The sequence below is a fragment of the Macaca fascicularis genome, chromosome 13 (assembly GCF_037993035.2).
Source record: "Macaca fascicularis isolate 582-1 chromosome 13, T2T-MFA8v1.1".
NCBI lineage: Eukaryota > Metazoa > Chordata > Mammalia > Primates > Cercopithecidae > Macaca > Macaca fascicularis.
The window spans coordinates 37,048,726-37,061,374 of NC_088387.1; the positions used below are offsets into that span (position 1 = coordinate 37,048,726).

The 12,649-nt window shown below is 36.7% G+C and overlaps 1 protein-coding gene across 1 annotated transcript in view; it reads right to left on the minus strand.

The window, feature by feature from the left end:
• Nucleotides 1–12,649, minus strand: part of DNAH6 (dynein axonemal heavy chain 6) — a 367,549-nt gene that overhangs the window by 269,783 nt on the left and 85,117 nt on the right. The window contains exons 6-11 of the mRNA XM_005575454.5: nt 10,272–10,406; nt 10,062–10,182; nt 9,257–9,386; nt 7,620–7,788; nt 4,619–4,735; nt 231–431 (exon numbers count right to left, since the gene is read on the minus strand). Of these exons, the coding sequence (XP_005575511.2) occupies nt 231–431; nt 4,619–4,735; nt 7,620–7,788; nt 9,257–9,386; nt 10,062–10,182; nt 10,272–10,406 (873 nt within the window). The remainder of the gene's footprint in view (nt 1–230; nt 432–4,618; nt 4,736–7,619; nt 7,789–9,256; nt 9,387–10,061; nt 10,183–10,271; nt 10,407–12,649) is intronic.

Here is a 12,649-nt window from a genome sequence, read left to right on the forward strand (position 1 = left end):
TGTAAACCACTATGCCGGGCCCTATTTTAATGCTTTTAAAAAATTATTTCATGCTCAACAGGACAATTTCTAGAGAACAAATATTATTTTCAAATTTTACCATTTAGAGATTAGGCACATGCCAATTTTCACATACAGAACATTTAGAGATAAGAAAGAAAAAATATATATTACTTAATTTCACAAAAATTGAGAATATTATAAAATAGTTTTAGTCAGAGTAAATATACCTTTATTTGAGAAATAATTGTGTGAAAATTCTTATCATCCTCGAATACGGCTGCTAAACTTGGCCCAGTTCCACAGGTTTTTTCTTCAAGTTTGTTGTTAATATAAGGGCTGGTGAAAGCATCAAAATACGAATCAGGCACGAGATTAGGAACTGATAACACAGTGTTTTGACAATGATTAACTGCACCCAAAATAACATCCTGTCAACGAGAAAGGCATAAACATAAATGTAAATGCGCATGTTTATAAATTCTTTTGAATTTTATGAAATGCTAAAATAAATAAGAATAACTTATTCAACCAGGCTGGGTATTGTGCTGATTCTGAGTGTACAACAAATCAAAAGACATGGCCCTACCTTCAGAACACATGTTTTCTAATTGAGAGAGACAAAAAAATTGCAACACATGGTGATGAGTTCTACATTTGAAGTGTGAACAAAACACTAGCCGGTCACAATGGAAGGAAAGCCAAGGAAGTCTATGGGAAAATTTAAAGGGAGGGTTAAAAGTTTATATTCTTTGAGTAGTAATTTATATTCCAGAAAGCTAATCTATGGGAAAAATAGAAATGTAAACAAAGATTTATGTGCAAGGACAATCACTGCAGTATTTCTTGTATTAATAACTAATCAGAGAAACACTTAAGTGTTCAACAGTAGAAGTATAGTTATATAAGTTCTGGTGCCTTTATACAATGGAAAATTACATATCCTTACAAAATGGCATCTCCCAAAAATAATTAATGACATGAGAAAAAGCTTATGATATAATGTTAAGTTTGAATAAAAGAGAGTGAGCAGGATATAAAACTGGTATATCATATTATCTCAATGTAAATATGTATCTATATCTATCTCTGTAGATAACCTCATGGTAAGTTATGTATGTCAGCATATCAGTATGCACTAAGACAAGACTGGACAGAAGCATATAAAAATGTTAATGGGTTTTTATTTTTGGTACATAATATTATGGATTATTTTAATAATCTTTTCCTGTGTTTTTCAAAGTCTCTTCAATGAGCATGTTTAGTTTGTAATTTATAATAAATATAAAGTCTAATTAGAGAAAATGAGATAAAGAAAAGGTAAGTCTTTAAATGAGTCTCAAAAGATGAAGAGGAGCTTGTCAAGTATATCAGACAACAGTATAATCCTTGCTAAGTCATTGTGTGTGGGACCCAAGGGGCAGGCAGGTGAGTCATTTAGGTACTGGAGCATCAGCACTGCAGTGCAGAAAGAGGATACTCTGCAGACGCAGTCAGCCCCTTCATGAAAGGCCTTGTGCATGATGCCAGTATTAGCCCATGGGCCAGTAATCCCCAAACTGTGACTGGGGGCTACCCAGAGGATAAAGGGTCCTAACTTCCAAGGTAAATTTGAGAAGAAATCTTGAGTTACACGAAGTTAAACAGGAATTTTCTCAGGACCTGCTAAACAGGATTTTTTATATCTGTAATATACAAATGTATATCACAACCCCCTTTGTCTTGGAATACTTATCAACAACTCACAGAACATCTTGTGAGAGATGCTACTACAGGCAATGGAGAAATTTTAAGCAGGAAAGGGACATGATTAGATTTGCTTATGAGAATAATCTTGCTGTCAGCAATGTGGAAAATGGATTAGAAGGGAAAGAGGCAGGCAGATGAGAGCAGACTATTTCAGCGGGCCAGAAGAGAGATGATGAGGTCCCAATGGAGAAGAGTGGCAGAGTGGGTGCAACCATGGTTCAGCACACAAGAACTGATGACCTGATCTCAAGGAGGTAAGGGAGACTCTAGGGGAACTCCCAGATTGCTGGCTTGGGCATCTGGGCATCTAGGAGAACTCCCAGACTGCTGGCTTGGGCACCTTTCATTGAGATGGAGACAGGGAAGGAGGAGCAAGTTTTCGAAGAAATTGATAAGTTCCATTCACATTGGTGAATTGAAGTTAACTGTAGGACATTCAGGTGAAGATTTCCAGATGACCATGAATGAGACTTAAAAGAAAAGTATTGGATCTATAGATATAAAAGAGGCTCTTGGAAAGATGACTGAGAAGGAAAAAATGTTGCTACAGAAATAGAAACCAAAGGAGGAGTCTATTTCAATTAAACCAAAGGAGAAGTCTATTTCAATTAAACCAAAGGAGGAGTCTATTTCAATTAGCAGAAGCAGTAAACAGAATCAAATGCAATGGGAGGCTTGTCTCACACAGCAAGAAATATTAGAATTCAAAAGTATATATTGAATCAAGTGTTAGGAAACCATAGGTAACCTAAGCAAGAGCAAAGTAAGAGATCATGACTTAGGTATATAATTTTCCTTTAGATTAATCTCTGTGTGTATGTGTGTTTGGAATCATAGGGAATGATTAAGGCTAATGACTAAAATTGTAGTGAAAAAATAGAAAATTTATGAATAATAATCCTATTTATACTTCTATTGTCTGACTTTTGGGTTATATGAAATAAAATCTTATTTTGGTATGGATGGACAAGCATGTTAATTATTCCCAAAGCTTGGCCATGTATGTTTCATATGTAGAAGTTAAAAATACCCATGTGGGGAACAGGGTCCTGTAATAGGAAATGGAAAGGGTATTCAGTTTTTTGAGGACCACCCCTTGGGGGTAAAAGACAGCCAGCTGCTTGTGAGAGAGCCTCCTTTTGTCATCTGCAGTCCAGGACACCTGCATCCCATGTGAAGGACATGAGTCTTGTGGCCAGGAGGGGACATGAGAGTCCAGTGCCTCTTGGCATGGGAGCTCTTGAGTGAGCTTCCAATCACAGGGACCTCAGTAGTCTGTTTGTCATTGTAAATGCCTTCAAACTGCCTATCCCATAAATTACAGAATTATAGACTGCTGGAAGAGGAAGCAACGCTAGAACTCATATGACTTCTCATCATATAAATGCAGAAACTGAACCCCAGAAGTGGTTTTCCCAAAGTCAAATAGCTTATTAATTGTAAAGCCAAGACTAAAATCTAGAGATCTTGATTACTAGTGCTTTTGAATCAGAGTACAGCAGCTAACAACAGAAGATACAGACTTTGACTGGTTTACTAACCTATGCACCTATGCAAATATAGGAGGCAGAATTCTAAGATGACCCCCAAAATTCCTGCCCCTGTATACACATGCTGTTCAATCCCCTCGTTTTGAGTGTGGGTGAGAGTTGTGAATATAATGCGATGCCAGTCCCATGATTAGGTTATGTGATGCGGCAAAGGTGGGGGGATATTGCAGGGGCCCAACTCAGTTGTTTTCAAGTTAGTCAAAAGTGATTATCCTTGATAGATGTGACTGAATCAAGTGAAAGCCCTTAAAAGAGGGATTGAGGCCTTCCGAAGAGAATGGTCCATCTGGCCTTGAAGAAGTGAACAGCCATATTGTAAGCTGCTGAGAGAGTGGGCCACATGGCAAGGAACTACAGATGGTTTCTAGGACCTAAGTAGGGTGGTCCTTGGCTGACACCCCTTAAGGAAATGGGGATCCCAGTCTTTACAGTTGCTTAGAGCTGAATTCTTCCAGCAGTCTGAGGGAGACCAAGACCTTGAAATAGAGGATAATCTGAGTAGCCAGCGAAGCTCCTGACTTACAGAAACTGAGATGATTCATGGAGGATGTTTCCAACTGCTAACTTTGTGGTAACTTGTTACACTGCTATAGATAACTAAGACAACAAAATTCTCTAGGATCCAGCATACCTTTAAAAAGATTTCAAAAATGGTATTTACAGGCTGGGCATGGTGGTTCACACCTGCAGTGCCAGCACTTTGGCAGGCAGAAGCAAGTGGATCACTTGAGCCCAGGAGTTCAAGACCTGCCTGGCCATCATGGCAAAGACCCATCTCTAAAAAAAAATGGCCAGGCCTGGTGGCATACACCTGTAGTCCCAGCTACTCAGGAGGCTGAGGTGGGAGGATTGCTTGGGCCTGGGAGGTTGAGGCTGCAGTGAGCTAAGATCACATCACTGCATTCCAGCCTGGGTGACAGAGTGAGTCCCTGTTTCAAAAAAGAGAGAGAGAGAGAAAGAAAGGAAGGAAGGAAGGAAGGAAGGAAGGAAGGGAGGGAAAGAAAGGAAAAGGTATTCACAACAGAGTGATCTCTTGAGTTGTCCTTAAAGGGATCCCTATAGTCACTTTTAAATTTTGTATAGAATGTTTTCCTGTACCTTACAAAGCCTCTAATCTGACTCAAGTTAAAGATAATGTGCTAAACTTTTAGATAGTTTATATATAGCTATAATGCTGTGACAAAACAATGCTTTCTCTCTTTCTCATGACCATCTTGGAGTAGTGACAACTGCAATTCTGACAACCAATTGACAGCAAAATAGCTGCTTCATTTTCCAAAAAGGTGCTTGCATGTGAGTAATACATGAAAAACACACACCAGAAAGTCTTCCAGAGAAGGCTCAAAGAGAAGTGACTGGACCGTCAACATTAGTTCTGTGAGAAACATGGGGATGAGAGATTCATCTTCTTCTTGCTTTTCCACCACAAGGGTCCCCTGAAATGAGTATATTTACAGTGTTATAAAGACACAAGTATCAAGGTCTAAAACAAAATAAAAAAACAAGGGACATGTAAACTGAAGTTTATATAATTAGCTGAATTCATAATCTTGGCATGCGGAAAGTGTTTCAGAGAATAATAAGGAATAGAAAGAAAAAAAGGCAAATATTGAAAGGCTACATAAAAATTTAAACCTTTTCTCCTTGTAAAAATACTACCAACAAAATGGAAAGGTAAACAATAAACTAGGAAGACATATCAATAATGTATATAGCAGATAAAAAGTTGATAATATTTTAATAAAACTATAGTTGATATACTTAATAGGACTATATGCCAATAATATATTAAGGAATCTTTACATAGAAATATATTCAAATACATATATACTTAAGTAGAAAAATGGGCAAAGGACATAATCTGAGAATTCTTGAAAGCAAAATAGAAATGATGAATTCACCTCCTTATTCTTCTCTTCCTTAAAATAGTTTATTCAGTAACAACATTTGCAGAGAGTTTATGTGCGCCAGGTACAATGCTGAGTATTTGTGTAATTCCCACACCAACCTTCTTAAACAGGTTCCCTTATTGTTCCCATAGGATGAAAATGGGATTCGGAGAAGGTAGAATGTTTCATCCAGATCATACTAGCTAGTAGGCGGCAGACCAGAATTCAAACCCTGATATTTCTGATTCCTAGACCCATGCCCTTATTCCTGCCCTGGGGTCATAATTACAAGAATACAACATTTGAAGGCAGTGATATCCCACTTTGTATATTACTGATGCAGATTAAAATGAACGGTAATATTATTTAGTATGCATATGGGTAAATGCTTATTCTTTTTTTTTTTTTTTTTTTTTTTTTGAGATAGAGTTTCACTCTTGTTGCCTAGGCTGGAGTGCAATGAAGCGATCTCAGCTCACTGCAACCTCTGTCTCCTGGGTTCAAGTGATTCCCCTGCCTCAGCTTCCTGAGTGGCTGGGATTATAGGCACCCACCACCACGCCCGGCTAATTTTTGTATTTTTAGTAGAGATGGTGTTTTAGTATGCTGGCCAGGCTGGTCTCGAACTTCTGACCTCAGGTGATCCACCCACCTGGGCCTCCCAAAGTGCTGGGATTACAAACATGAGCCACCATGCCTAGCCTAAATGCTCATTCTTAAGCATTGCTGTAAATTGACAAAGCTTTCTGGAGAGTATATGTCAGTGTGTATGTATCAAAAGCCTTAAAAATGTGCATATTTCTGACTCAATTTCACATCTAGGAATTTTTTTTCTAAGGGGAAAAATCTGAAATGTGTGAAAAATGTACAGACAAGGATACCCTTTAACAGCATTATTTGAAATAGTGGGAATGTGATCAATAATTGAAAATTATTTACAAGAGTATATTTCTCTGTGAGAATATCACGTGGAAAAATAAATGTTGACGGGAAATATTTCATAATACTGTATTGCTGAGAAGAAGAAGCAAGGGATAAAGCAGTAAGGAAAGTATATCTTTTTTTCCCTTTGAAGTAATTATCTTTGGGTAGTAAAGGTGCTTTTCTTTGTATATTTCTGTGTTTTCCTAATTTTGTCACTTAGCATAAATTACTTTTAGAATAGAAAAATAAATGTGACTTTTAAAATTTTGATACTATTTATAAAAAGGAGAAATTCAGAATAGGGGAGGAGAGAAAGCTATGAAAAGGAGTACATGACTATGATTTAACTTTTGGAAGAAAGGGAAACTAAGGCTGAGAGCATCAGGTCTTGTATAATTAGGTTTCTGTGGAGCAGGAGACTTAAGCTGTGAGGGTAGGAAGTTAGATGAAATGAGATGAGCATGTTTTGCTCACCTTGATGAAATCAGGTGAGCATGTAGGTATTCTGGTAGGAAGCTATTAGTACTAAGGATGGAGCTAGGGCAAAACTTACTGGAAATTTGAATATGAGATAATATGATCTTTCTTTTAGCTATGCTGGAATGCACGAATTTGTACTACTTCGTCCAAACTTCTCAAAGTACTCTGTGTCTTTAAGATCAACATCCTCATAAAAGGCCATTCCCTCAAAGCACAGTAATTTGCTTCTTTTCATCTCTAAACTATTGTTTATCTCTTTTATTTATACCACTTTTCCTGCTTCTCCCTGCCAGTTTATGCCCACAAGGAGCATTTATGTCCCCACGAACTATAAGCTTTGGGGGACAAAGATCCTATCTATGCTTTTCACCACTATCTACTCAACATCCAGCACAGGAATTGGCACAGAGTAGGTACTTAAGAAATATGTCAATGAACATATGAGTAAGCTTTAGCAAGTTCCTGTGACAGGAACTTTCTCTCAGTATGGTGGATTTTTACTCTATTATTAGATACTTGTTGATATGCTGATTTTCAGTCTGCCATTTCATGTGTATTGTAGACTTTGATTATAACATGAAATACTCTATGCCCGGGGTCCCCAACCCCCGGGCCATGGACCAGGTACAGGTCCAGGCTGCGCAGCAGGAGGTGAGCAGAGGGTGAGCGTTACTGCCTGAGCTCTGCCTCCCCTCAGATCAGTGGTGGCATTAGATTCTCGTAGGAGCCCAAACCCTACTGTGAACTGTGCATGTGAGGGATCTAGGCTGCATGCTCCTTATGAGACTCTAACTAATGCCTGAGGATTTGAGGTGGAACAGTTTCATCCCGAAATCATCCCCCAGAGTCTGCAGAAAAAATTGTCTTCCATGAAACTGGTCTCTGGTGTCCAAAATGTTGGGGGCCGCTGCTCTATGCATTTCTCTCTTTTTTTAGTGCACAGAGAATAGCATAATTCATAGAGCATAGTTTGTGCTCCTCAATAAATGCTGACCAATAAAATATTCTTAATTTTGTGTGAGTATACCTTTTTATCAGGGACTTCAGGCTTCTCTTCAGTAATCCATTTTTGAATGACATCTGCTGAAGGTGTTCGTTTTAGCTTGTCAGTGAGATGGTTCAAAAGCGAATTAACAGCATTTACGGTTAAGACATGCATTGTGTTCTCAATTAGATAGTCGTTTAGACGAATAAAGCTTGAAAAGAAAAAAACAAATACAACTTCAGTTTTTTATATTCACTACATATTTTTGACAGTGCCTCTAAAGCAAATATTTAAAATGTAAAATATCATAATTTCTCCTTGAATTTCCATTTAATTATACTACAATATCAGATATGTATTGTCCAGAAGAGTTGTTCTTAGATATTTTTCCTTTTAAAACACAAATATATTCAAATATGTAGCATTAATTCAGTTAGATGTTCTAACTTTTCAATAGAATATTTAATGAGTAATATAGCTGTTAGGGAAAATGCATCTAGTTTATCTAGCTAAAAGGGCCATAATTTTTTTAAAAGATGCTTTAAAGGAGAAATCAATGCATACAACATCTGTAACTTGCATTTTAATAGTAAAAGTGTAAAATTTTTGCTATTGAATAAATGTTGATGGCAATTGCTAACCCAAAGGTTTGAATTTTGTGTTTCCTTACTTGAGTGCTTACTTAGAATGCAGACTGAGTCAGCAAGACATTTAGAATAGTTCTATTCTGCCCAAGTGGAGCTCTAAGGACTCTAATACTTTTAGGCCCACTATGGTAGCCTCAGAGACTGATTCACTGATTTCTGTTGCTACACAGATATTTTCATATATAAACTGAGATACAGTTAAGATGTTTTACATAACTGCAAAAGTTGGATTAAGTCTGTGAGGACTGAATAACAATAATCAGTATTTTATAGTTCCAAAGACATGAGGTTTTAGAATGATGGGAAATCCAAATTCTGGAACAGTCAAGGTCAAGATCCAGTTGGGTAAGCAGGTGTCAGAGCTAGTGCTAATGAGAGTCCCCTGGTAAGGTCCTAGGAGGGATATCTCTCTCTCTGGCTCCCAGTGGTAAATACCATTTTAGGGATTGGGTACACCTTTGTGAACTTATGCAGCTGCCTATAGTTCTTTTGTGACCAAAAAGATGGAGCAAGTCCTCCAGGCCCACTTGACGAGGTCCATAAATCTGTGTGCCTGATTTCTCTCTGCCACAGCCTGCTGTACTGCAAGTCTCCATGCCCAGGCTGGGCCAGAGGGAAACAAGGCCAGAGAGATCAAAGAGGAGCTCTTGGTCTTGGCCTCATGCTCTGTCTCTACCAGCTCACGGTCCCAGAGCTGCTTTGGTTGGTGGCAGTTTGAAGAGGGGTCTTCTGGGCCGTGCATTCAGGTTACCATGTCCCACAAATTTCTCATCACCATTCATGAACAATGTGGTGAAGGGTTCCATTTTTTTTTCCAAGTGAGACATTACTTAGGTCCTAGAAAAGATTCCACTTTTCATTTTAATTTTTTATTGTGTGTACTTAAGGTATACAACATGATGCTTTGATATACATAGTGATATGATTACTCCAATTATGCAAATTAACATACTCATCACTTTCTGGGGTTTAATGTTTAATGAAGCTTAAGATGGATACTACAATTTTGCTTGAAAATGAGAATAGTCTTACCACGTCAGCCTCATGCAATGATGCCTTTTGCTGGCCTGTTCTGTATACGTCATTTTCTCAGAGTCTCTGTAAGTGGGCAACTCCCATGGCATATTAATGAAACTTATACTGCTCTGCATTTTATGATAATCTAAGAATAACAGAAGGCACAACAACAAGTGTACTTGTATAAAAGTTCCATCTCTTTCAATATGATTCAAAGAAAAGATAAATAAAATTCAAAAACAACAAAATATTTTGGTACATGAAGCATTTCAAACCTGCAAAACAGCCCAATTATCCAAAATAAGTTTACATCAAAGGATTTCAATTCAACAAGATTGTAGACAGTTTACTGACATTCTCATTAACAGGATTTGATCTGCCTACTATGCTACCTCTTTCCTAGGAACAGCTTTACCCTCCTTTTCTACCTATTATTTAGTCATCCTTTATAGTACATGCCAACCGAGTCAATCCTAAGGTCAATCCAGTCCCTTAATTTTAACAAACCTATTGTATGTGCTAGTAGACTGGACGTACCTTTAAGCAGAGAGATGCTGAGTCCACTCTAAAGTGCTTATTAATCAAGATTCTGTATGCAGTTTAGAAATACTATATACAAACAGGAGTAATGGGAGAAACATGCAGTATTTTCTATTTCCCTCCCTTCCACAAAATATATTAAATTTATAACATCCATCAAATGTTTGGAACAATTCAAACATAGAATCATTATTTAAACTTAAGAAAAGTAAAATTAAAAAGGGCTGAAATTTTAGAAAGCCACTACTTCTGATATATTGAGGTTCTTTCCCCTTCATACCCTCAACAGGTCCAAAAGGACAGTCATCAGGAACAAATCCTGCAGCACGCAAAGCAAATCGACAAGCCTTCCTGACTACATATTTTGCCTCATTTCGAAATTCTCCCAGGCGTTCTGTCACCTAGATATTGTTGAATATGTACAGTTAGTGATACTGAAGTATCAAAAATAGGGAAAAAAGCTTTGATTCTTATAGACAAAATTTGTTACCTCTGCTAGCCGTATGACTTGTGCGGCCTGAAATTCCTGCAGGGTGTACGTGTGACACTTTTCAATATAACAGAGTCCCATAAAACTCAAATAATAACACAATTCATTTATTTTAAGAAGAGCTGGTCGCAAATGCTGAATGAAAATAGGAATTTATTATTTAGTAAAAATATTCTGTACTTTAAAAGTATAAACATTCAAAAAGCAAGAATGGTTATTAAGGATAATAAACATCTCTGTGTGTGAACTTTTGCTACAATTACAAAATACATATGTTAAAAGATCACTTCTATAACTCTTTTCTAAAAGTATTCCTTGAATTATCAGATTTAATTTGTCCGAATTCCTTTCTTTTGATTTTGAAAACACATACATGCCTTTCAGCTATTTAAGGAATACGGCAAGTGATTTAAGGAATTGAGGGCAAGTAATAGAAAACTGGGTGTTACCTTAAGTACTTTACAATGTCCAGTTATAATGATAATGGAAAGGCCCATCTATTAACTTAAGAGGCTAGGACACAGAAGAAAGTCAAATTTAACATTAAATTGTTATTGGGTAACAAGTTGCTTTGGAAAACCGCTCCATGTTTTCTCAAAAGGTTAAACATAAAGTTGCTAATGACCCAGCAATTCCACTCTTACGTACGTGCCAAAGAAAAATGAAAACATATGTCTAGACAAAAACTTGTACATGCATGTTCATAGCAGCATTATTCATAATAGATAAAAAGTGGAAACAATCCAAATATCCATCAATAGATGGACAAATAAAATAGGTATATCCAATATAATTTGCCAACTTTTAAAAATGCTATGCTACAACATAGAAGAAGAACCTTGAAAACATTATGTTAAATAAACAAAAGTCAGTCATAAAGGACTACATACAGTCCTTGTGTATCCTCGGGTTCCACAGTCATGGATTCAACCAACTGTAGATTAAAAATGTAGTAGGGTATACAATGCTTGTGTCCATATTAAAGATGAATAGACTTTTTGGGTCATTATTTTCTAAACAATATAGTATAATAACAATTTACATAGTATATACATTGTATTAAGTATTAAAAGTAATTTAGAGATGACAAAGTATATACGAGAATGTTTGTAGGTTATATACAAATACTATGCCATTTTATATAAGGGACTTGAGCATCCGTGGATTTTTGGTATTTGCTGGGGTGGTCCTGGAACCAGTCCCCCAAGACACTGAGAGCCAAGTGTATTGTATGATTCCATTTATGTGAAATCTACAGAACAGGCCAGTCTATGGAGATAGAAAGTAGATTAGTGGTTGCCTATAATTGGGGGAAGGGACAGGAAGGTCAGAAAGAAATAGAGTGACCACTAAAGGGTAATGAGGTTTCCTTTGGAGCGATGCATATATTCTAAGATTGACTGTGGTAATGGTTGATCAATTCTGTGAATATACTAAAAATAACAGAATTGTGTACTTCCGATGTGTGAATTGTATGGTATGTAAATTATATATCAAAACTGTTATAAGGAAATGATGTAGGCACAGGTGCCAACAAAATTGGTTATTTAAAAAAAATCATAAAAAGAAAACAAGGACAGTATGTCTCCCTTCAACCTTTTCTAGGGGAATCAGCCCTAGTTAACTAATTATAAATATAAGACTAGTGGTAAGTGTGTGGGTGATTACAGCATTTAATACATACTTAAATGACTGCAATGATTCTGTTATTTAGGCCAATCCTTGCTTAAAAGGATGAGAGCTTTCTAGTCTGCTGGGACTAAATTTAAGAGAAGATACTATAAAGGCTGAAACACCACTGGTATGAATGATGGACACAGAATGAAAACTCTCAGCACAATAAGAGAACATGCCTCAAGGATTGATAGAAGACAAATCAAGAATGAACTATTTTACATACCTAGCAACACATGTATGATATATGTAGTGTTCAAGACATGGTAAAAGATGAAAGATGGTAAAAGAACTTCAAATGACTGATGGATCCTTAATGAAATTTGAGTTTCATGTCAAGAAGGACTGGAATATTTTTTCACAATTCAGAATGCACAATGGAATGGATGACTTGAGATAGTCCATCTTATATATTTGTCTTGTACTAATGTTTATGTTAGCCAGAGACCTTGAATGTTTTCCTATTGTGTGACTGGCATGTTGATAACAGTCTTTCATATTACTATATGCAAAGTGAAGGAAATGACTAGTAAAAAGCAAACTTGAGATACTATCACAGAAATAGACAGCTGAGGACCAGAACTCTTGAGTGTGACGGTAATGATGATTGCAGTTTATTCCTAGGGGCCAAATAAGAAACTTCTAATGCAAGTTGAAATTCAATAGATAGAAATTTTAAATATGGTCACACATTTTTTCACAGT